The following is a 27,099-nucleotide window of genomic DNA, read 5'->3' as shown; positions in this document are numbered from 1 at the left end:
TTGATCTCACAGCTAGCCTAAGATAGGCATGGAGGTCGGATGGGTGCTCGGTTTGATCTCACAGCTAGCCTTACATAGACATGGAGGTCGGATGGGTGCTCGGTTTGATCTCACAGCTAGCCTTAGAAAGACATGGAGGTCGGAGGGGTGCTTGGTTTGATCTCACGGCTAGCCTTAGATAGGCATGGAGGTCGGAGAGGTGCCCAGTTTGATCTCACAGCTAGCCTTACATAGACATGGAGGTTGGATGGGTGCCCGGTTTGATCTCACAGCTAGCCTTAGATAGACATGGAGGTCGGAGGGGTGCTCGGTTTGATCTCACAGCTAGCCTTAGATAGACATGGAAGTCGGAGGGGTGCCCAGTTTGATCTCACAGCTAGCCTTACATAGACATGGAGGTCGGAGGGGTGCCCGGTTTGATCTCACAGCTAGCTTTAGATATCACACATGAAGTTGGTACTACAATTATTTTATCCCCTGGGGCACATAACCCATTATTAAAAAATAAAGCAAGACTTCTTCTTTAACTATTCCCTACTCTATCCAAAGCTTAAAAAAAACTTGCTTTAGATAAACCTTAAGGTTCCTGATATCACGGCTCCAAGATATAAAGAACATGAAACCTAACCACCTTTCCAGCAGAGCTTGTTTTTGTATGTCTGGAGTTTACGCAGCTGGTTTCTGCTTTGTGCAGCCAAAACTCCGAATTTGTTACAGAAAGGTTCAGAAGAGAATTTTAGCTTGGCAGTAAAAGGAGGTTTTGCTGCTTTGGGACCATTTAAGGAGCGATGCGCGTAGAAAGCCTGAGATTTTCTAGTGTACGGGATTCATTCATTTAGATGTTCTGCAGCAATCAGTCCGGACCGAGCCCCAGTGTGCTCCCAGCCAAGTTAGATTGCTCTGTGTTTTTTTGCATGAATGCCTCCCTCCTTTCCTCTCTCGATCCCTTCACCAGATCTGATGGAGAATTCTTTGACATCCTTCAGCGCAACAGGAAGAGTCTTAAAGAGAAACTATAATGGTTGTTGCTCAGTTTTAATTTTTTACAACTTTGAAAACTTTGTGTTTTTCAACATCATTTTGATCAGGGTTGCTAACGCTTCTCCACGCTATTCAAATTAAAAAAAAAAAAATTGGGCTGGACTTGAACCTTGTTGGGTTATATTTAGAGATATGGTCAGTTCTGACACCAGAACCTTTAGACAGTTGCTTTATTAAATGAAATGTATAGGCTTTCTGCATGCGAGTGGGCATGTGGTTGAAACAGATAAGTTCCTTCCCTTCTTCACTTCACAATCTAACTGTAACAATTCCTATTGGAAGAAACCCTGTAAAGAGAGAACTATGGTGGCTGCCATTGTTGAGAATGATAGTTGCCTGGCTGTCAGTATGATCCTGTGAATTCAATAGGTTCCCTTTCGTAGATTTTGTTAATCTGAACTTTTTATGGTCCCAATATCTCAAGGTTTCCTCTGGATGCCACCTGGAAACCCATTCAGAAGCCTCCATTATTTGGTCTTTCTGATCCATTTGTAACATGGTGTTCATATGATCCATTTCAATCAGTGTGCTCTAGGTGCTATAAATATTCTTAAATGATTTTAATTTGGCAGTGGGTAGGACAGTCTCTATTGTATTTTAAAAGAAAATTCAGATACTTGTTAAGGGTCCATCCAAAGTGAATGGACTGCCTTAAAGCAATGCACCTCAATACATGCCCAAAAAAGCGCATTAACCACGTTCCCGCCACCCTATAGCAGAAATACTGCTACAGGGTGGCAGGGGTGCGTAAAATCATGTATATATACCTGATTCTGTATTTCTGGGTAGGGTGAGCATGCGCACCCTACCCGCGCCGCCGTTGGCGACCTCACCTATCAATCACGGCCAGTGATTCCCCGCCAACACCCACCAATCGCCGTGCATCACTGACGGGGGGAGAGACCTGTATGTAAACAATACAGATCTCTCCCCTGTCAGCTCCTGCACACTACTTTGTATGTCTCTGCAGAGGCAATCAAATACCACCGAAAGAAAGCTCTATTTGTGGGAAAAAAGGACATCAATTTAATTTGGGTGCAGAGTTGCATGACCGCGCAATTGTCAGTTGAAGTAACTCCGTATTGAAAAAATGGCCTGGTCAGGAAGGGGGGTAAATCCTCTGGAGGGCAAGTGGTTAATGTGCGCATACATGTAAATAATGCACAGAGACAGCATAATAAAACACTTTGGATTACTTAATAAGGAAACAACTATTTATTACAAACTGTAATTACTATACGTAATGTACTGTACTTTTATGTCTACTGTAAAAAGACTTCCCGTGATTCATCCATAGAAGTGAAAGTAAGAGGATAGTAGTGTTTTCTGCTTGGCACAAGTCAATCCACGTGAGGAAGGATTGCCAAGTTCACTCCTTCCCAGGGCACACTGTGTCCCAGCCTATTGCAAGTTGTCTCTTACTAGTACATCCAGATGTGGAACAAAGTCTTTACAAGCACGGGAGGCTTGGCACTCATCCGAGGTAAACATAAAACTGTACACACTGTACAGGAAGTCCCAAGCTTTCCTCCGTGTTGCTTGTGAACATGGTAATTACAATTATTAATAACCTGCTGGATTTTGTCTATTTTGATATCCACACAGATTTTGCAGAATGCTATAATAGGAATAATCAACATTTTAATATGAAAGGGGCTAACGTTATTAGCAAGGCTTGCAGAAATTTTAGATGCAGAAAAATGGTTCAGGGTCTCTGTTGATGACCACCACTGTTGCCTCATTCATGTGCATGCCAACAGAGGCTCCTGCAAAATTCTAACACGGACCAGCTGGCTCTTCTTCATAAGGAGGTCACCTAAGTAGCTTCCATCAGTTGCTGGTGAACCCTTTGTATTTCTAGTGTCCCAGTGGCCAACAAAAGTGATCACTGGAACATTGGTCACTTTCTGTGTCCCACTGGTCCTCACACACTAGTGTCCCAGTGTTCCACCTTCTGGTCATTCCACATCCAAAGTGGTTACCAAAAGCGAGAAACAAATTTTATTACTTTCTGATACCATAAGACTGTAAACCAAGTACATTCATATTTTGATTGGGTTGTATCAAATATTTAAAATATATTTTGCATAAGGATATTAATTAATGATACTTCCATTGGCCTTTATGTGATCTTGCTGGTATGAATAAATCAAGGTTTATCAACCAGGGTCCCATGCTACATACTAAATAGGGATCCTAATACTAATGTATCATGAGTTGTATATATAGTCATTTTTGCCAGGGGCTCCCTTAGAAAAAGTTATTTCAAGGGTTCCTGTGTTAAAAAGGTTGAGAAAGGCTGCATTAGATACACAGGTAATTCAATTATATGCTTCAGAATTTGGATCTGGTCTCAATCCAGAGTTGTAGAGAATGAACAGCAGCCGGTCCTATGCCATCAACTAGAAAACAGCAGTGATCTCCAGAATTAACTGTAGAGCAATGCGCTCAAAACAAGTTCAAGAACTTGTTAAGGGTCCATTCAATGTGAATGGACTGCTTTATCATAATGCAGGTCAGTGGACACCCAAAGAGTGCTTTAATAGCACATTAGTGCAAATGGACCCTAATGGAAACATTGACTATCTTTCAGAAAAGCACACAAATAGCAGAATTGAAAAAAAAACTAAATAAAAAGCATGTTAGCATCAGATTGTCCTTGAAACTGGTAAGATTTTGTGATTATTTCAGATTCCCTAATAGCCATCCTGCATATATAAATTCTGATATTCCCATCACATGGCCAGTTTGGTAAAAACAAAGAAAAACACTTTGGATTACTTAATAAGGAAACAACAATTTGTTACAACAGTTATCACTGAACGTAATGTACTGTACTTTTATGTCTACTGTACAGACTTCTCATGATTAAGGGTTGAAGGGAAAGCCTGCTGGTAGTAGCGTTTTCTTCTTGGCACAGGTCAATCCACGTGAGGAAGGATTGCCAAGTTCGCTCCTCCTTCCCAGGGCACAATGTGTCCCAGCCTACTGTAAGCTATCTCCTGCTAGTACATCCAGATGTCGAACAAAGTCTTTGCAAGCACAGGAGGGTTGGCACATGTACTGTATGCGGTAAACACAAAACTATACACACTGTACAAGAAGTACCAAGCTTTTCATGGTCTGACCCCAAACCAGCGTTGACTAGGAAGTACAGGCGACAGCAGATGGTGCTATGCCCTGCACTAGAAGCATAGCAGTGATCCCCAGAAAAAACTGTAGAGCAATAAGCTCACAATCCCAGTTTATCTTTGGGTTAAACAGGACATGTTGAATCCAATATAGGTATACAGATCATAGTATTTTGAGGGGGTGCAGTCCCACTGGGGTTTATTTACTAAAGCTGGAGAGTGCAAAATCAGACTCACTTCTGCATAGAGACCAATCAGCTTCCAGGTTTCATTGCCAAAGCTTCATTGAACAAGCTGAGGTTAGAAGCTGATTGGTTTCTTTGCAGAAGGGAGTCTGATTTTGGACTCTCCAGCTTTAGTAAATAAACCCCACTGTGTCAGAAATCTTTCTGTTGAGGTTTTGAGTCCAACTTCAGCATGGTTCCCTGTAGTGCAAGGCTTTTGGCTTTGCAAATAAACTGCATAATCTAAGACAAGAAACAGCAGGGCCACTAAGGATGGTTCCAAATGTCCTTACTCCAAGTCCAGTTTGAAATTTCTGTGCCAAAACAAGTAGTTTTGATTTCACACTGACTTCACTGACTGCATGCTTATTCAAGAGATTTAGCATGCTAAGAAAGTGTTTGGATATGGCAGGTTTCCTTTAAGAGATTATGTTAACCCCAATGCTTGAAAATAACAACATGTACAGTCATGAATTTCAACTCTGTTCATTTGACTACATCAGTGTGTTTGATAGATGCTAATGTTGTTAACCATCTAAACCAGTGGTCTCCAAAGTGTGGCCCAGGGGCCTGATGTGGCCCTTTTGCTTATCTTTATCAAGCCCTTGGGGCACTATTTTTCTCACTGATACAAGGCACTATTCCTTCTACTGACAACAACAATGGGGCATAAGTCCTGTCACTGATACCAACAATAGGACACTATTACTATCACTGTCCCAAACAATAGGACACTATTACTATCACTGTCCCAAACAATGGGACACTATTCTTCCCATTGACACAAATGACAGGGCACTATTTCTCCCACTGACACCAACAGCAGTATCATTGATACTAACAACGAAGCGCTATTCCTTACACTGACACAAATGAGGGGGCACTATTTCTTCCCCAAATACCAGCAACAGAGCAATATTCTCCCCACTAATACCGATGATGGGGCATTAGTACCCCCACTGGCCACAGCCCGGTCCCCTTAAAGTCTGAAGGACAGTAAACTGGCCCTTTGTGTAGAAAGTTTGGAGACCCCTGATCTGAAACTTTCTTTGCTTGTTTAGAATCAGTGGCAAAATCTGAGCTGGAGTATAAAAGTTGGAACACCTGACATAAACATGGTGATGATGTCTGTTGCTGAAGTTTTAATTTATGTTATATTAAGGAGAATTAAAAGTGGAAACACCCATGTGTGAATGGGAGCAAATCTAAACAATCAAACCATGGGGTCCTCAGACCATGTCAGAATCCAAGGGTTGTCTTCACCCCACTTCTCATATAATTGATTCTTTAGTAATAATTGTTTTTCCTTCCTAGCAAGAGAAAGATGAACATCAACTGGTCTCCATTGCCAACAGCTCCAACTGGGTTCCATTTTTGATAAACCAGAACTGATATATACTTTTTGGTTTAAAACTTCCAACACTTACAACAGTGATCAAAAACTGAAGGGTGTCCAGGTGAGTTTCATTTACTGAATGCATAAGGACTCACCCATGTCCTCAAAGGCAAATACCCATCCAAAAAGCTAGCTTGTTCTTCATAAGCACATTAATAACCATCATTTTCTGTAACACAAAGAGGATTATTGTTCCTTTAAGTACATGGCCATGAGCCTGTTTGCTTCAGGAAAGCTTCACTTTGCCTCCCCTAAGAAATGATTGAACTGATTCTACTGTGAAGGCCTTGTGACCAGGGTCAGACGCCTGTGACGCACCAGCAGTGCCCTGAGGGACTGGATTATTGCTTTAAATAAGTCTGTTTGTTGATCCACTACTACAATAAAAAAGACTGTTTCTTTTTCATCCTTCAAAGGGCTCAGCAGAATTTTGTCTACTGAACTGAACAAAATTCTGATAATGTCCTGAAAAGCATGCATCCGTATTGGCAGAAGCCAGATGTAGACATACTGCACAAGACAATCTGATCATGCATGGTGGACCTTTACCATCGCAAGGTTTCTGGTGGATTGGAAGTATCTCCTGACAATCTATTCTTCTCTTCAGATAAAATCTTAAAATGTGTAGTGGCATAGGAACAGAGGTAGCAGAAGTTGCAGCTGCAACAGGGCGCATGATTCTGGGTGCTAAAGGGCCTACCTGAGAAAGTTTGAGGCTTAGTTGCTTCTTATGAAGGGAAGAGAATATACTTTGCAATTTGGGAAGGTTATAGAAGTTAGAGAGGTCTGGTGCAGGGAAAATTATATGGGTTAGAGATGTTAAATCCTAATTCCAACTATTGCCCTTCCCACCCTGCTAAAAAAAAAAAAAAAAGAGAAATCTTTATTAAATTAGTTTTGCCATGCCAGGTTTCTGAAGTCAAGTCGCATGATGTCATAGGTTTTCTTCCTCTGGAGGTGAGTGGGTCCTGAATGCTATAGAGAGCAAAATTATGTAGTGATCTGGAACCACACTCTTTGGCATTCTTCTGTGATTCTAGGCAATCTGCTTACTTGCCCCCAGGGGGCTGGCCCTAGATACCCTGGGCTCATAGGAAGTGGTTTACATGGGACTGGAAGTGGTTTACATGGGAATGGGGACACTGGCTCATACTTTACAGATGTGTCACACTATGTCATAACAGCTTTAGGCCTCATGCACACTGGACGTTATAAAAACACCAGTAGCATTAGCTGTAGAATGCTGCATTAAAAATGCGAGTTTTGACGTGTTTTTTTAAACATTTTTGCATTAGCGTTTTTCTGCATTTGCATTTTTTTGTGGTTTTTAGGAAAACTATACTCCCACAAAAGCTTGAGGCTCAAAAACGCTCATAAATGCAGGACAGCCACGTTTTTCAATGTTTTGCAGCATTGGAACGTTTTTATAGCTAAAAACTCCTCTTCAAACGTAGTAGTTCTGGGCGGGGGGGTGTTCCAGGCTGAAAATGCCACTGCCAAAAAATTCTGATAAATGTGTGCATGAACACATAGTATAACATGCAGGGAAGTTTACTGGCTATAGAAAAAAAACTCCTGAAACCCAAAACAGCAGCTGTGAAAAGGCCCAGTGGGCATGAAGCTTTATAAGTTGTAGAAAGGTGATCAACTGCTATACATTGAATAGTGGATGTAGAGGGATGTTTGAAGACCTGATGGTTTGTTTTTCAAATCATTACATTCTTCCATATGAACAGACTGAAGGTTCAAAACATGAAAGTATACAGACTGAAAATTATTGGGACTGATGATGAACTTCACTCATACTTCCATGACACCAACTTCTGAAACATATTATTATGTAGAGCGGGTAGTCCCAAATCCTCCCACTGTTTGCTATAGGGAAGGAGGAAACTGCACAGCACATAATCACGTGACCTGAAAGGTAGACCCACACAGATATATATGTGGGAGCTTTTTGAAATCTATGTGCATTACATTGCCTTAAAATCAGATTAAGATATACTGAGTGGAACAGTTGTCCTGAAGTTCTGAAGCCACTCAGTTTTGGTCCTCCAGTAAATAACTTGGTTGTAACTTAGGGAAATAGGAGATTATTTTCAGAAGGAAAGTTATAGCCATTCAGCAGCTGGGTGCTCATAAAAAAAGCTTAAATTCACAATTTTCCAGTTTAAATAGAGCTAAATTTAGCTGAACAATCCTTGTTAGGTTTTACAGAAGGAGAATCCCACTGATGTGTGAGTACAGGGTATCTTCTGAAATACTTCACAATTCCTTTGAGGCTATGAAGTTATTTTGCATCAATAGCTCCAGAAATAGACTTCCAGTGTCTGAGGAACAAAAAAATTAAGCATCTCTAAATGGAATGTCTCTTGCCTATAATACAACTAAAACAACACCAACTTTATGAGTAGACTGGCTCCCGAGCATAAACACGTAAAAAGCAATAACATCATTACTATCAATGGGCTTAAACAATCAACCAGGAAAATCCAACAAGGTTGATCATTTAATAAAAGTGATACTCGTGAGCTAAAATGTGATATTCTCTCTGTGCAACAATCTTATAAAACTGTGAAATTTAACAGATATCAAATAAATTTGTGATGCATCAACGCTAAACACATACTCATAATCTGTGTGAAAAATATTTGTTGCACATAATAATTTATGATCATATATATATTTTTATATTTATGTTTTTTTGCACAGGATATTGCACTATTTGAAGAACGTGGTTTTTTCACGTTTATATCATTTTGAGTTATATGTGTATGATTGATTTAATACATGTTGTGAAGCGTGACACATTTAGATATAATTCTGATTGAAGGTTGATCATTTTGTGTCTTGGGATTGTTCAGTTAAAATATGTCAGGGTAGAGGATTACCTACAAATATTGTTGCCAAGTCCGACCACAATCTGCCTAATTGGGTAAACATTCTTTTCTGTCTGTAGACTCCTTAAAGTATAATATATTTTAGTTTTGGAGTAAGAGCCAAGGGTTATATTATCTATCAAGACTCCATACAGTAGCTGCTGAGGAGATATCCCTTTACTTCTCGCCCCTCTAACAATGTTGTCTACCCGGACGACCTGGGAAAAAACAATTGTAGGAAGTATGGACCAAAAGCTGGTAAATAGATATTGTAAAAAACTATGTGGTAAACAATAACATTTTTTAGGTTACTTTTCTAAAATGTGTGTGTGTGTGTATATATATATATATATATATATATATCTATGTATATATATATATATATATATATATACAGTGGGGATCGAAAGTTTGGGCACCCCAGCTAAAAATTTGTATTAATGTGCATAAAGAAGCCAAGGAAAGATGGAAAAATCTCCAAAAGGCATAAAATTACAGATTAGACATTCTTATAATATGTCAACAAAAGTTAGATTTTATTTCCATCATTTACACTTTCAAAATAACAGAAAACAAAAAAATGGCAACTGCAAAAGTTTGGGCACCCTGCAGAATTTATAGCATGCACTGCTCCCTTTGCCAAGCTGAGACCTGCCAGTGTCATGGATTGTTCTCGATCATCGTCTGGGAAGACCAGGTGATGTCAATCTCAAAGGTTTTAAATGCCCAGACTCATCTGACCTTGCCCCAACAATCAGCACCATAGGTTCTTCTAAGCAGTTGTCTAGAAAACTGAAACTGAAAATAGTTGACGCTCACAAAGCTGGAGAAGGCTATAAGAAGATAGCAAAGCGTTTTCAGATATCAATATCCTCTGTTCAGAATGTAATTAAGAAATGGCATTCATCGGGAACAGTGGAAGTTAAAGCAAGATCTGGAAGACCAAGAAAAATATCAGACAGAACAGCTCGCAGGATTGTGAGAAAAACAATTCAAAACCCACGTTTGACTGCACGATCCCTCCAGAAAGATCTGGCAGACACTGGAGTTGTGGTACACTATTCCACTATAAAGAGATACTTGTACAAATGGTCTTCATGGAAGAGTCATCAGAAGAAAACCTCTTCTACGTCCTCACCACAAAAATCATTGTTTGAACTTTGCAAATGAACATGTAGACAAACCTGATGCATTTTGGAAACAAGTTCTATGGACCGATGAGGTTAAAATTGAACTTTTTGGCCGGAATGAGCAAAGGTACGTTTGGAGAAGAAGGGGCAGAGAATTTAATGAAAAGAACCTCTGTCCAACTGTTAAGCATGGGGTTGGATCAATCATGCTTTGGGGTTGTGTTGCAGCCAGTGGCACAGGGAACATCTCACGAGTAGAAGGAAAAATGGATTCAATAAAATTTCAGCAAATTTTGGATGGTAACTTGATGCCATCTGTGAAAAAGCTGAAGTTAAAGAGAGGATGGCTTCTACAAATGGATAATGATCCTAAACACACCTCGAAATCCACGGGGGATTACATCAAGAGGCGTAAACTGAAGGTTTTGCCATGGCCTTCACAATCTCCTGACCTCAACATAATTGAAAATCTATGGATAGACCTTAAAAGAGCAGTGCGTGACAGACAGCCCAGAAATCTCAAAGAACTGGAAGACTTTTGTAAGGAAGAATGGGCAAAGATACCTCAAATAAGAATTGAAAGACTCTTGGCTGGCTACAAAAAGCGTTTACAAGCTGTGATACTTGCCAAAGGGGGCAGTACAAGATATTAACTCTGCAGGGTGCCCAAACTTTTGCAGACGCCATTTTTTTATTTTTTTTTATTTTAAAAGTGTAAATGATGGAAATAAAATCTAACTTTTGTTGACATATTATAAGAACGTCTAATCTGTAATTTGATGCCTTTTGGAGATTTTTCCATCTTTCCTTGGCTTCTTTATGCACATTAATACAAATTTTTAGCTGGGGTGCCCAAACATTCGATCTCCACTGTATATACACACATACACACACACAAAATCTTTGTCTGTACAAATAAAAATGTAACATGTGACAAAGGATTCCAAGAGCACCATGGATTTTATGAAGAGACAACACAGTTTGTCACTGTGTCTGATCTTGGCCTCATAAACTGAAATATGAGCTCCTGAGCTTTGTAAAGGAAAGTGTTTTTCAATGGGATACATCCTCTTTCAGACAATTTCATCCTTATCTGATGCCAAGGGCATTGGGTGTCTGAAAAACTGGCAGATTACAGTACAGGATTCTAGCAATCATTAGTCACTATGTTTTTCATTTATTAATTTAAAAAATGTATGTATAACTTCATCTTCAAAATGTTTATTTTATCCTCATGGGGACAGGTATGTAGCACTTGGTCCGATTCCAATGTGTCCTGTGGTTACTGAGCAGCATGGTGGAAAAGCTCAACCTCCCTTCCCAACTGCAGTCCAACCATGTGGCTAGTCTGCAGACTAATAAAAAATTAGGTCTCGCTCAGGTCTTTGGAAGCAGGAGAATGATGGAGACCAGAGCTGTCATTCAGCACAGCAGGTGGCTTGACCAGTTCCACTGACAAATCAAGCACTCACAATAGAGTGGCTGCATGATCTATCTGATGGCTGTATGATCTGCCTGTTGACTGTGAAAACTATCAGCAGGCAGATCAATCACACAGCCAAAAGGCACTTCTTTGGTCCAGCCGCCTGCAGCAAACCCAATTATTATAGCCTGTGGAGTCACCTGGAAGTGCCCATCTCCCCTGTCCCTCAGCAGTCCTCTTGTCGGAAAGGTGTGTGAAAAAATTCTACTTTCACCTGCAAACAACCAAAATAAGCAGCAGGATTCTGCTCTCTGGGATTACAGAGTTCTCTCACCAAATGGCTCTCTGGGGGTTTGCGGGGCTCAGCACTATGAACATTTCCTGTCGGGAAAATTGGGAGAAATTGTCCCACATTGGTCAGCTGATTCTGCATTTTACCAATATATTTTGAAAAGGGAAACTGAAAGAGAGGTTGGTGGCTATAGTGCTGGCTGTAACTCCCCTATAGGAACGTTCATAAATTGGGCTTCAGCCTGGGGTGGAGCCGACAGCCAACACAAACTGAAGCTATATACTTTTATTTTCTAACCACAGAGCAGATTTGAACAGGACCAAGTTGTACATGCATTTGGCTCCTTGGAGGTCCAACAAGGTTTATTACATTGCGGTGTTACCTTTTCCTGTGTGAGGACTGAATACTTACAACACAGGTTATTGCCATGTGAAAAATGGAGACTAATTGTTAAATTCAGTGCTTTTCAAGTACAAATCTATCTATCTATCTATCTATCTATCTATCTATCTATCTATCTATCTATCTATACTATATACAGTATAAAATCAGTCAACTAATAATGTGCAGCTGATTGTTTGGCTGTCCACATCGCAAGCACAGAATGGTGTGGCCGCACAGGGCAGAACCATGTGTACAAATGTACGAGTAGTAATCCACATTCACATGAGATGAAATGTGAGCACAAGTATTCCAGCACCGTGTGCTCACACGTGTCTCAATTACAAGCTGGGAAAGTAAACACGGGAGGGGCGTGTTGAGTGTGCGCACAGAGACCTGTTAATTATCCCGCCATACAAAATAGGGGATAGGGAGAAATAAAGAAGCAGGCTATTTTTTTTTTCTCTGTCGATAATTGACTGGCCTTGTCAGGCACCAAAGTCTATTTCAATAGAGATTTATCTATAATCCGGGCGTTCTCAGCTATGCATGGAGCTTTACTTAGTGGCGATTAGTAGAGGTGGAGTCTTGGCTCACAGCTGCGTTCAGCCTTGTACTGTACGGACAAATTGATCTTGAGTTGTAGTTATTTTGTTCCTTAAAGGGGAATAACAGTTCATACAAAATTGCTTTCAAACTGGATAAAAGTGTAAGAGATCCTACAATGTAATAAGCAAAGTACAACTGAGTTTTACACAGCAGGAGCAGCAGCCTTTGATCTCGCTCAATGCCTGGCCAAATGTATCCCAATTCATTTCTTAATTTCTTTGGTAGCATTTAGTCTTTTATACCTACAAAAATCACTGCCACTGATGCACTAATGGCAAGTGAGAACTTACAGACCAGTAACTAATGAGTTTATGGTTTTGTTTTGTTTATTTTTTTCACTGTGCAAGTTCTCAGCATGAAGGAGGAGATAGATCAGTGATTGGACAAAATCTATGAAACTTTTGGTTTAAATTACCCATTCTCTAGTCACAGGAAAAAAACGGGGGAACTCTGTGTAAATGTTAAATTTAACCAACGTGGTTTGCTGTTGATATCAGCAGAGACCCATCTACTTTGACTGAAGACTCCCCCGTCTTCAGCCCTGAAATGCGCTGCCAATGCAACTTTAGGTCGTGTGACCCAGAACTGTCCCACTTTAGGATATGTTTAGTACAGTGTAGGGGTTGCTCTGCAGGGTTGTAACACTTCTTGCACCAAGCCTACCAGTTCCTGTACCCATGTCATGGTTAGGAAAGTAGTAGCTAAAAGAGCGATAAATTAAAGACCCTTACAAGTCCAAAGTCTTTATTGTTCATCTGGTTACAACAAGCAAGGCAATAGACATCCAATGCATTGCAGAGGCCACACAATCCCCCTTATTCAGGTCTGGGGCAAATGGCAGAATGCTAAATAGACTCAAAAGTACTCCTAAGCAGACTGATCTGCAGGCAGAGGATGTTATACATCAGTGGTTTCCACACTGTGGTCCATGGGCCAGATGCGGCTCTTTACTTGCATTTTTCCGGCCCTTGGGGTATTATTCTATCCAGTGATACTAACATTTAGGCACTATTCCTTCTACTGACACCAATAATGGGGAATACTCCAACTGATATAATGGTGGAACACTATTTGACTGGCACCAATGATGGGGCTCCTTTCTTCCCATTGACTCTAATGATGGTTCACTACACCTTTCACTGACACCAATGATAAGGCACTAATCCTTCCACTTTATACAAACAGAAAACAGTGCAGAGCTGAAAAATGATAAAACGTTGAAATAAATAATAAATATTCTTCTTATTATTATTATTAATAAGTTATAATTAACAGATCATTATTCGTGATATAAATATATGTGGATCCTTCCACTTACACCTAATGGGGCACTATTCTTCAAACTGACACTAATGGCAGGGCACTATTCCTTCCACTGACACCAATGATGGCACACTATTCCTCCCACTGACACTCCTACTAACTACTGTTTACTTCCATTTATGCTGGGGTATAACATTTTTTCATTATGCTGTGTAAACCATATAAAGGTTGCATCTGACAACATATTAAATCTTTTATTTTGTGCTTTGGGCATAAAACAAAAGGGGACATTTTACAAATAAAGGCCATATATTCACAAAACACACACCATTAACATGCACAAGACAGAACAAAGTGATAGATTTTAAAACCAAACAACACACACAATTTCGAAAGCTTACATGGCTTGCGTCACCCCCGACCATAAATGTACCACTTGCAACTCTCAAGATTTGTATGCATGCAGATCTGGAGAACTGAATGTTGACTTCTCTCCCCAAAAATATATAACATGATGTATTTATCAACTAGTTAGGATGGAAATAAATACATAAAGACCTTGTGAATTATACTGGCTTCAACAAATACAGCCTCTAGCCTGTGCTTTCTCTTTACCCACATAGAGTAACTTTGATTTATCACAAGGATAACGCACTTCGAAATCCGCCTTTCATCTCTTTACACAGTATAACCATTTATTAATGGAAACCTGTGCTGTGCTACTGCTGGCCTCTCGTTCAAAAAAATTCCAATTGTCTAGTTGTCTTGTTGGGATCCAATGGCAAGCAGAACAATGGAACTGTTTCACTTGAGGAAGCTTTTAGTTAAAAATGCCTTGTACGCACATTCAATTTTCTACCAATTTAATTGGTTTATGTTGTCATTTTCTTTTTCAACTTTGCCCTATCTGCTAAAAAATAGTCACTGTCAGTTGGCGGTGAGTCTTCTGTTTTTATTTAGAGGTGAGGTATATATGGCTCAATTCTGCCCTGATGTCCAATACGAGGCTCAGATGAGAATAAGTCTAATTAAAACTTACATAAGAGGTGCTGAGATCTCCTATTGTTGATGTCCAATATTGTGTATGGCGTACCTATTAGTTGAAGAGGTGTCAGGGACATCCAGTAGATAGCAGAAAGGCCACCACACCAATGTCCTTTAGGATTGCTTGGACACAGAAAGGTTTGAAAGTATTTGTAGATTTCACATCCAATATTAGCACCAGCAACTAATGCACAGATTACAAACAATTAAATAAATGTCTGCATCTGTGTCGGCCAGTGGTGACTGCACAGGAAAGGAGAGACAATGGCTGGAATGCCTGTGAACAATGATGTCACTCATAGGCACCTATGGTCCATCCATTGTTGGTGCTCCCTCTTCTTCCCTGGCTGACACAGGGAACCTGGACATGACCGAACCGAAGCTGGCTCAAAATGTGTAAGTATATACATATTTTTTACACAAATTAGTCAGAATTGGTCTTAGGAGGGGTGGGGGAGCATTTTTATAATTAGTTAGGTTAGCCTGGAATTCCACTTTAAGAACATAACACACAAGCCCTGATGAAGGAGCATTTTGTGAACACTGAAAACATGCTAGCTTTTTTATCTTGTGGATCTTCTAATAATAAAATATTCTGAAACCTTTTCCTTTGCTACTGCTATCTACTGAATTTTCTACTGTTGAGGGTACCTTCAAATTCATCTTCCCTCATGACTGTTATCTTCAGAAGACAGACTTAACCTGCTTATTTGCAGCTTGTATTAGATCCAGAGCCCAGCTTCTACAGGCTATCAGGTCCAAATCTCTCATATATTTCTTCATTCTCTCATTTGTTTACCCTAAATTCTCCCAGGTACCTTTTTAGAGATAGGAATTCAAGAAAACTTGAACTTAAATTAGTTTAATTATCAACTGTACATCATTAATGAAAAAGATCGGGCTATAAGGGCTGTGCTAGAGGTGGTGGTTTATGTCCCCTGCCCTACAGGCAGCACTTTAGTAAAGGAGCACCAAGAACTCACACGGTGCTCCCCAGGTTCCACCAGAGAACTAGTGGGATTTTCACTAGCAACAGTTCTTCTTCCTAACTTGCAACTTTCTGATTAGTCAGGGGTAGTCTGAGGCTCTCTTCCCAGACACATCCACCAATTCAAGTCAAGTCATATACCCTTTATATTTGAAAAAGCTAAAACAAAATCCCTTTCTTCCTCTAGTACTCTGTTACCAAGGTAAAGTGCCCAAAAATGTATTGAAAAAGTGATGATTTCCTTTGAGTAAGCACAGCAATGCATTTTCCTTTCTATAGAAGTGCTCAGTCTTGTAGGTGACACACTTTTTATACACTCTATATGAATAGTGTGATACATTTTATGTGCATCTCCTGACTCATCTGTTGCATAATACCTAGAAGTTATGATGTTGTCACATAAAAATCTGTGAATTATAATGGATGAAACATGTTCTTTTGCAGTTGCTAATGAATGAAGCTACTATTTTCTTAGCAATACAGAATATTTGGGGAAATGAGTGTCCTGCTACAAAGGACCTTTTGAATGCAAAATGTTGACAAAAATTGAGCAAAAAATAAGCATTTACCATTGTGAGAGCATTCCAAATTTCAGCTAAATGATGAAACTCAAATGGTTCCAAAGACCAACTTCTTCAGTTTTCTTTGTTCCAGTCCATGTACACTAGCCTCAAAGTGGACCCAAGCAAGGCTTTACCATGACAGGATTTTTGAGTCAAGCCATAGATTTAAATATTAAGATGTGAGAATGATTCTAGGTTTTAAATGCACATGGGCAATTTTGAACAATTGCAACCCCTTTTAGACAGATTTCTATCACAAGAGTGATTGAATGGGTCCAAGTCAAGGCAACCTTCCAATGATCCTGCTTTGAAAGTATAGGTTGCAATTGGTTTCGGAATTGAAAGCCAACCAACAGTGGTTAAAGCTGCTAGAAATGTTTCTAGTGTATAAGCAGCATTATTTCGTCCTTGCAAACTGCTGTTCAACAAAAAAAGAGCCAGCTAGCAGAGCTTGTGCTTGAATTGCCTTGAGGAACACAGCTGTTGGAAGCCATATCTTTATAAAGACAAGGTGCATAAACAAAAGCTAGCTGTTTCTACAGATAAGTGTAGGCAAGAAATCTACAGTTAGGGTCAGCCTTGATGGGGATTCTTCTATTCAAATGTGTTTCTTCAACTATGTATTTAATTTTGATGGACAAAATAACTTAAAATGGTACTAGTCTGAATAAAAATAGTAAAGTTTTTTTTAGGTTATACTTAAATGCACTTGCATTTCCTAGTTGTACATAATTATTAGAGTAATATAATTCTACAATAAATAATACTGAAAAGGGAAATGTACAATTTAAATGGAAACTAAGCAATATATCAATTTTTGGTAATCATTTTCTAAATGTTTGTCTCTTGGAACCTCCTGTGGTGACATCACTATATTTTGGTGTCTTACTCATATTATATGGCAAACTGAAGCAGGTACCACTCTCCCATGGTTGTTCCCAACCTTTTTAAAATACTTGGAACACTCCTATTGTAGGTGGAGGACCAAGAGACCAAAGTGCTTGGGATTAGTGCTATGAACAACAGTTGAAGGACTCCGTATATTTGATGAATTCTGCTTTTGGGAAGACTAACCCCTTACAAAACATTTGCAAAGGTCTAACTTTTGATCACTGGTCAGTTGATGGTTCCCAACTAGTAACTTGTAAACCACGTGTCACTCGTCTTACTTTAAGACAAGCCCAACAAGAAGCCTGCCAAAGATCTCAATGCTGGACTGAGAGAAATGAGAGAAATGAGAAGCCACCTACAAATTATCAATTGCAAGTGGAGTTATCATAAATTTTCTTCCGCTGTCTTTCTGACCAAATTTGCATCAGAAAATCCAAGTCATTTATAATGCATAGACTGCCTTGGCTTGGACTAACAGAATCCAGGGCCGTGGACAAGGGGGTACCAGCAGTCCTCCTGTATGGGGGCCCAGGTAGCTAGGTGAATTGGATGTGGGCAGGTGATCAGCACGGTGTGGGGGGGGGCTGCAACTGATCCCCTGTATGGCTCTTCCTGCAGCAGCTGAAAGCTGGATTCTTCTCCTCTCCCTCCCAACTGCTGCAGAGATAGCCATCCAAGGGAATTGGTTCCAATAATTACCCCCAGCCCCCGCTGCACACCAATACGTTTCCCTCTGCTGCCCAGGCCCCCTGTGTGTCCCCACCCCTGCAGAGGTACTGGTTTTCCTCCTTTGCTTCCCACCAGCAGCTCCAAGCACACAATAGGATCCTTCAGAATGAAGAGCGGGGGGGGGGAAAGGTTCCGGTTAATGTTACATTTACTAGCCCCTTTCTTTCCTGAATGAACTCAATGAGTGATCGGTACCAATCACTCACTGTGTTCATTCATAACTGAAGCATCGTAACATTTTTTCTTTTTTGAGGGGGCCCCTGTCAGGTCGGCTGTATGGGGCCCTGTGGTTTCTAACAGTAGCCATTGGTAAAGACCTTAAGTCTTGAAGCTGGAGGTATCTATAAAGGTCACAGGTTGCCCTTTGTCACAAAGACAATCATTCAATCCTGTCTAAGTTAGAAAGGACCAGCCAACATTTATCTAATGCCTAAGGGCACCTAAGGTCTGAAGAAAAGGTCTCCACTCTATTAAAATTTAGTAAATAGTTATAAAAACAAGATGTCCTTACCGGGTCTCACTGGACTGTGCATGCAGTTCTGGGGCACCAAACCTGGTAGGACGGAGGTAGATGCTCGGTTGCTGAGATCGATAACAGAAGGTGCGGTCACTGGGGGTGGTGGTGGTGGTAGACTAGGCTGATGAGAATTCAGTTCATGTGAGGATTGGGTAGGTGGGATCCCGTTTTCAGAGAGAAACTCTTCCAGGTCCATGTACTCAAGCTGGAAGGTGTCTCCATCATACGGCAAGGTCTTATCCCAAAGAGTCGGCCCCAGGAAAGCCGACTGGGGGACAGCTGTGGCTGTGCTATCATCTTCTAGCTTCTTCTCTTTATCTTTTTCCTTGCAAAAGGCTGAAAAAATAACAAGTGTGGTATAATGTTATTGCTGATTTATACTGCATGGTAATCTCTTGTACAAATGAAGTTATAAAATCAATAGCTGGCAATGCCCTGACGCTATAATCTTATAGACCAAGGAGGCTAAACATCTGGTTATAACATTGAATTTTAGATGTTGGCTTTAATGCTTTAAATCAGCCATTCTCAGCCAGGGTTTCTCCAGAGTTTCCTAAAGGTACTTTGATCTGTGTCTGATTGACTTCCCAATTAATGGTGGCTCCATAGTTCCAGAGCCAATGCCACTTGAAAGAGCCAGTGGCTTAACTCCCACGATCCTTTTACAACAACAAAAATAGAAAAAAGCGCCAATCTATATGTGTCAAAGAAAAATATATAAAACTTGTGCATGCTGCTGCTTTATACCACGATCTTTTTAGCTGGTAGGGTGGCATTGCTGTACTTACTACTGTAAGGGGGTATTTTTCTGATTGGCTTCCAATCTAAGGGGCTTTTTTTCTAAATGACTTCCAATAAATTGGTTTTAGCGGGAGTTCCCTGAGACATGAGACCTGAAAATCATTTCAAGGGATCCTCTGGAGTAAAAACGCTGAGAAAGGCTGCTTTAAAGTATTGGGATCCTGGGTTCACTCCCCATCAGGGATGCTATGAAATTTGTAAGTTCTTCCAATGTCTGTATGGGTTTCCCCCTCAAAATTGAACCTGTAGCTCAGTCTGTTAACCTAAATTTTCATTTATTTTTTCAATTTCCAAAATTTCAGAAGATTGTGATTGTTGGCTAACTTTGGGTTTCTGAATTAAATTAACAACAAAGGGTACTACTTCTCTTTAAAGACCTAACATTCTACTTGGTCCTACTAGACATCATACTTTATTTTAAAGGTTTTAGGAACTTGATTCAACCCATTTCTCTGCCTAAAGCTGAACATTACACTTAAGGATTTGTTTCCATATGCAGTAACAATAAAAACAATGCTATAATATAGAAAAATTAAACTAATTGCTTTGTAATTAACATATTATTTTACGAATATGGTACTTTGACGCTTTTAGCCATACTATTTACTGGAAGGTAGAAGTCAATTGAGTATAAATTATACATGTTCTGCAAAGTTGCTTTGGAGAGTTGAGGTCCCAAGTCCTAATCCCACCCTATGTGCATAGAGTATCATGACTTATTTCTCTATAAATGGACTCTTCCATATAAAGACATGTACGGATTTTATAAATCATTAAGATTGTACACCCCTTGAGGTTTGGGGACTGATGTGAATGTACAATTTATATATGTAAAGTGCTGCGTAAATTGACAGTGCTATATAAGTACCTGAAATAAATAAATAAATAAATGTGAACTTCACTGGGGACTTATCTATACCAAATAGTGAGAGCATGCCCTTTGAAATTGGGTTTGACTACCACTGAGGGTAGGTCTAACATAGACTTCATATAGTCTACCTTTGTTTGCATCAATATCTAAGTTCTCTAGCATTGTTCCAAAGCATGCTATTTACATTGGGGTTCATTTAATAAAGGCAAACAGACTGTGTACTTTGCAAGTACATTTGCTCCAGAGCTTAGTAAATGAGGGGGAGCTCTGCTGACATCCATCAACCAAAAATGCTGGGTTTTTTTTACTTTCTTGTGATTGGCTATTCCTTATAAAGTGAAGCTTCACCTCATTTACTAAGCCCTGGAGCAAATGCCCTTGCAAAGTGCATGCCCATTTGTCTTTAGTAAATCAACCCCATTGTCCCTAGTCTAATGTTTCTGCTAAATCCTAGGAGAAGGAGAAAAAAAGACTGCAGGGCATTGGGACATCAATGTAGTAACTACAGCACATTTTCAGAGTATTACAGGAAGATTCTATGTCTACCGTATAAAACACCTGAACTACTATGGCATCTTAAAAATCACAGACAAGTGCTTGAAGTGGCATTCGTTCTAAGGCTAGGTTCACATACGTGCGGGTGGTGCAAAAATCTGTGCAGCCACCCGCACAGAGGAATGCGGACCCACGGGCGGGTGCCATTGATTCTAATGGCCTGCCACTTGCACTGGAAATCGCAACCATACTGGGAATCGAGGTACCCATGCGGGCTGCATTTTCAGAAGAAGTGCAGGGACTTCTTCCCTGTGTGTCCTGGGGCACGGGAGTCCATTCAAATGAATGGGCTCTCGTGCCCACGCAAAAGCGGACCGCAGGAACGTGTATATGTGAACCAGGGGTTAAACTGCTCAACAAAGTTTGGAAACACGGGAGCAAGGAAACTGAATTTGTGTTGGAAGGACATTCAAAAATATTTTCAGAATTATATTCAACTCTATTGTAGTATTAGTAGCATACTATTGAATAATAAAGCCTTCCTATTATTTTGCTTTAAATATAAATTTGCTGACATTTCTAAATTATACAGATAAAACAGAATCCATGTTTTAAAGTGATTGTTTTTAGCTGCAGCTCTTTAAAACATAAATGTAGGATCTAACCTTCGCAACTCCCAATGTTCTAAAAAAGGAAAGGGGACACTTTGGTGCACATTTAGGTAAAAAAAAAAATGTATCAAAAAATAAAAATCCAATTAAACATACTGGTGCCACTTTCACAACTAGATTTGAGTAAGAGCCAGGGGCGGACTGACCATTTGGAAACTCGGGCACTGCCCGAGGCCCGGGGTAAGTAGGGGGCCCCATGAGATGCCCCTGGTACCTTTTTCATAGGCTTTTTTGAGTTTGGGCAAGGACACAGGGCCCCATGATCTCCTATTGCCCGGGGGCCCCATGAGTTGTCAGTCCACCCCTGGTAAGAGCCGTATTTAGCACGTAATGCGTTACCTTTCATTGTTCCTGCTACACCTGTCATGTGATTTTGATATTAAATAGAGAGGGGTGCAGCAAATTCCAGACTTTTTGTTTCCAATCTTTCAAAACTATTTTACTTTATAATAACATTCAAAAATGTGAATAAAAACGTAAGAGATTGGGTATCAAATTGGAGCATCATAAACATTTTGGTAGCTGGAGAGTAAAATGTATACGGGGCTTTGTGTTGGATGAAGACTAGGACTCTTGTGGAAGAATGACAGACGGGGGTTCCAGAACATGGATTGTTCCTCTAAAAGAATAACAGCTGGGAGCTACGGCACATGCAACTGTATCTACACTTAACAGCTGCTGCAAACGCTGCTTATGGCCGTATAATAGGAACTAACTTATAGCCCTATAGTAGGAACTTGCTTATAGATATGCACCTTAACATTGGAAATTTTTGACTTAAGTCATACAGACCAACATGAGCACCAAAAACATTCTACAATCTGCCTGAAGACAGGGACAATATGGTCAAAATAAAGAACATTTTCAAAAATGTAACACTACAACATGATCCCTTTATTTACAGTTGATCAAAGTTTTACAGAGCATGCAGTGCCAGCAGAGCTTCCAATCTAATGTCTAAAACAGTCCTATAAAAAAATAAAACACATGGCACGCATCACCGATGACAGGTGCTGTACATGAGTAATACATAACAACAATCAAGAGAAAGTCATACTACTACATTTTACAAATCCCCAGCTTGCATCACTATACAGAAACTGTGGATATAGGTTATATACAGGTTCTCCCTGTGCCTGCGTGGGTTTCCTCCGGGTACTCCGATTTCCTCCCACACTGCAAAGACATGTTGGTAGTTTAATTGGCTCTTTTCTAAATTGGCCCTAGTATGTGTATGTAAGAATGTAAGTTAGGGACCTTGGATTGTGAGCTCCTCGAGGGTTAGGGACTGATGTGAATGTACAATATATATGTAAAGTGCTGCGTAAATTGACGGCGCTATATAAGTACCTGTAATAAATAAAAATAAAATAATATATTGATACATAAGTTTTTACTTTAACAGCTGCCTGGATTTTATACCAAAAGAATAGAAAGGAATATGCAGTCCACATAGTCTTTTTAAAATTAAATGGATATGGAATCCAAAACCGGAGGGAAGGGCAGACAGTCTGAATACCTAAATCCTAATAATAATACCAGGGCAAGCTGTAGTAGAGTGAAGCAAACTCTAAAGTAGAAAAAACAGAAGGAGAAACACAGCGCCTCTGAGTGTAGACTGTATGACAGCTTTAGTCCTCATACACACGGGACATTTTGATAACGATGGTAACGTTAGCTGTGTAAAGTCACATTAAAAACGCAAGTTTTTAAGCTCTTTTAGCGTTTTTGCATTAGCGTTTAGCAGCGTTTTGCCGCGCTTAGCAGCGTTTTTTTGCGTTTGCATTTTTAGCGGGATTTTTCAGTGTTAGAGCGTTTTTACAGCTGAAACATTCCTCTAGAAACCCACTAGTTTGGGTTTTTTTTTCTTGCCAAGAAACATCCCTGCCGAAAAAACATTGATTACAGTCTATGTGTGCATGGACACATAGGATAACATGCTGGGGGGTTTACTGACTGTAGAAAAAAAAGTAAAACGCCCAAAACAGCCGCTGTAAAAACGTCCCGTGTGCATGAGGGCTAATGGTTAAAAAGGTAAGTTTAATGACTCACATCTTCAAAATAACAAACAGGCTCATATAGGTTGGATGCGCAGAGCGCCTCATCGCCAGGTGGTAAACCGCAGTGTGGATAAATGGCGGTTGGACAGTGAGGAGTGAAGGAGGAGAGGAGCGCCAGATGGTGAAGCCTAGCTGGTTCACTGTAGAGTCTGGAGTGGCGGCGAAGGCGTTTGATGTCATAGGAATGCGACGCGTTTCTGAGCTTGTGCGGGGTTCGATGTAGATGAAGGAGCGCGCCGGTCTACATCAGACCCCACGCATGCTCAGAAACGTGTCGCATTCCTATGATGTCAGACGCCATCGTTCCAGACTCTACAGTGAACCAGCTAGGCTACACCATCTGGCGCTCCTCTTCCTCTTCAGAGCTCCCCACTGTCCAGCCGGCATTTATCCACAGAAGAGGAGCGCCAGATGGTGAAGCCTAGCTGGTCATAAGATTGTGACGCATTTCTGAGCATGCACGGGGTCCGATGTAGACAGGTGCGCTCCTTCATCTACATTGGACCCCACGCATGCTCAGAAACGCGTTGAATTCCTATGATGTCGAACGCCACCGCCGCCGCTCCGGACTCTACAGTAAACCAGCTAGGCTTCACCATCTGGCGCTCCTCTTCCTCTCCTTCGCTCCCCACTGTCTAGCCACCATTTATCAACACTGCGGTTTACCACCTGGCGACGAAGCGCTCTGCACATCCAACCTATATGAGCCTGTTTGTCATTTTGAAGATGTGAGCTGTTAAACTTACCTTTTTAACCATTAAAGCTGTCATACAGTCTACACTTAGAGGCGCTGTGTTTCTCCTTCTGGATTCTGCAGTTTGTCCAGCCCTGAGAGAACGCCTCCTACCAAAGTTATGGCAGCAAAGTTTGAGGAGCAACGGCTACACAGCTGTGCAACGGAGAGGGACTGCAATCTTATCAGTGATCTATTAAGCAGAAATAAGTTGTGGGTTTGAACGCTGCATTAGGCAGCAATCCTTTTTTCCTTCAAAGCAAAAAAAAAAAAAAAACACACACAGGTTCTGTAGACATCGAGACTCTGAGGACATCATGAAAAAAGGGATACATGAGACCAGGGGCGGACTGACAAGTCATTGGGCCCCCGGGCAATAGGGGATCATGGGGCCCCTGTGTCCTTGCCCAAACTTAAAAAAGCCTTTGAAAAAGGTACCAGTGGCATCTCATGGGGCCCCCTACTGACCCCGGGCCCTCAGGCAGTGCCCGAGTTTCCAAATGGTCAGTCTGCCCCTGCATGAGACTATCTAGGGGTGCAACAGCATGGATGACACTAAAGGTAGGCAGCCATAGTTCAGGTCTAATAAAAAATTATATATATAGATATATTTTATTTATTTATTACAGGTAGCGCTGTCAATTTACACAGTGCTTTACATATATATTGTACATTCACATCAGCATGTCTTTGGAGTTTGGGAGGAAACTGGAGTACCAGGAGGAAACCCACACAGGCTCAGGGAGAACGTGCAAACTCCATGCAGGTAGTGCTGTGGTTGCGATTTGAACTGATAGTCCTAGTGTTGCCAGGCAGAAATGCTATATATATATATATATATGTATGTGTGTGTGTTCTTCAAAAAGTTTCCACACATTTTTAAACTCTATTGTATATGTAAAAGTGCAAGAGCTTTTTGAAGACCTCACACACACACATATATATATTTTTTTTTTCGCATATATATATATATATATATATATATATATATATAATTTTTTTTTTTCCCCTACATTCACACATTGCCTAACTTGGTGCTTCTCAGAGGAGTACCAATGGAGAGAGAGATTTACTAAAACCGGCGCACACAGAATCTGATGGAGCTGTGCATAGTAACCAATCAGCTTCTATATTTTATTAGCAAAGTTAGAAGCTGATTGCCTACCATGCACAGCTTCGCCAGATCCTGTCTGCCCCAATTTTAGTAAAACTCCCTTCATGTCACCACCTGCCTGGAGTTTGCCTGTTCTCCGTGTGCCTGCGTGAGTTTCTTCTGGGTACTCCGGTTTCCTCCCACACTCCAAAGACATGCTGGTAGTTTCGCTGGCTCCTGCCTAAATTGTCCCTAGTATGTGTATGTATGAATGTGAGTTAGGGACCTTAGATTGTACACCCCTTGAGGGTTAGGGACTGATGTGAATGTACAATATATATACGTAAAGCGCTGTGTAAATTGATGGCAATATATAAGTACCTGAAATAAATAAATAATAAATATTGTGTTTATTCATTTGCTTATAATTTGAGAAGGACCTCTCTATCTCACCTTCCATACCGTGACGGATTTGCAGTGACTGCTGGATGGGATCTGTCATCCTTTGCTATACAATCTACTCATCAGCTCCTACACAATCAGTTTTGCACAAGTTGCTGCACAGAGCTGCATGCTATTACAGTAATCCATAGCAGCCAACCTGATCTCCCTTTTGCTGCAGCCAGATTGGCGGATTACCATTTGACTGCTTGCTATAGGTTATTGCACCTTGCTCTGACCAGAGGAGTCTTTGAGGGAGATTTGCTAAACCTGAAGCACTCATAATTTGGTGCAAGGGTAGCCAATCAGCTTCTAACTTCAGCTTGTTCAGTTAAGCTTTGGCAATGAAACCTGGAAGCTGATTGGTTTCTATGTAGAGCTGCACCAAATTCTGCACCCTCCAGTTTTAGTACATCTCCTCCTTTGACCCATCGATCTAAATGGAGGAGACGATTTTAAGAAAAAGCTTAACTTCCGCCGTGTACTATATGCTGACTTTTTGTTGCTACAGGGAAACAAGATTATAATACATGAAATGTACACATCTCGCTCTATATATGTACCCTTATGTAAATGACTATATACATATAATATAATGACATATAATATAACAATAATATAATGTGATATTGAATGAGATATAACAGAATGCAATAATAATGTATATACTGGAGAGAGAGAGGCGGGGATAGGAAGAAAGGGAGAGAGAGGGAAAGAAAGAGGGGGGGAGGGAGAAAGGGAGAGAGAGGGAAAGAAAGAGGGGGGGAGGGAGAAAGGGAGAGAGAGGGAAAGAAAGAAAGAAAGAAAGAAAGAAAGAAAGAAAGAAAGAAAGAAAGAAAGAAAGAAAGAAAGAAAGAAAGAAAGAAAGAAAAGATAGAGAGCGGAGGAGAAAGAAAGAAAGAAAGAAAGAAAGAAAGAAAGAAAGAAAGAAAGAAAGAAAGAGGGGGGGAGGGAGGGAGAGAGAGAGAGAGAGGAAAGAGGGGGGGAGAGGGAGGGAGAGAGAGAGAGGAAAGAAAAAAAGAGAGCAAGGGAGAAAGAAAGAAAGAAAGAAAGAAAGAAAGAAAGAAAGAAAGAAAGAAAGAAAGAAAGAAAGAAAGAAAGAAAGAAAGAAAGAAAGAAAAAAAGAAAGAAAGAAAAGAAAGAAAGAAAAGAAAGAGAGGAAGAAAGAAAGAAAGAAAGAAAAAAAGAAAGAAAGAAAAGAAAGAAAGAAAAGAAAGAGAGGAAGAAAGAAAGAAAGAAAGAAAGAAAGAAAGAAAGAAAGAAAGAAAGAAAGAAAGAAAGAAAGAAAAGAAAAGAAAAGAAAGAGAGCAAGAAAGAAAGAAAAGAAAAGAAAGAGAGCAAGAAAGAAAAAGAGAGGAAGAGAGAGAGAAAGAGAAAGAAAGAAAGAAAGAAAGAAAGAAAGAAAGAAAGATTACTTACATTACTTGCACAAA

General features: G+C 40.3%; 1 protein-coding gene across 2 annotated transcripts in view; it reads right to left on the bottom strand.

Annotated features, from left to right (window-relative positions):
* The window catches only part of HLF (HLF transcription factor, PAR bZIP family member), a 64,005-nt gene that overhangs the window by 36,270 nt on the left and 636 nt on the right, over nucleotides 1-27,099 (bottom strand). For both annotated transcript variants that reach the window (XM_089673289.1, XM_089673290.1), the window contains exon 2: nucleotides 18,496-18,837. In XM_089673289.1, the coding sequence (XP_089529415.1) occupies nucleotides 18,496-18,837 (342 nt within the window). The remainder of the gene's footprint in view (nucleotides 1-18,495; nucleotides 18,838-27,099) is intronic.

This window comes from Staurois parvus, unplaced genomic scaffold (genome assembly GCF_062004578.1).
Source record: "Staurois parvus isolate SC_StPar_1 unplaced genomic scaffold, SC_StPar_1.0 ptg000137l, whole genome shotgun sequence".
NCBI classification, from domain to species: Eukaryota; Metazoa; Chordata; class Amphibia; order Anura; family Ranidae; genus Staurois; species Staurois parvus.
Note: the sequence above shows the minus strand (reverse complement) of the source record. Positions and strands in the feature narration are given on the sequence as shown.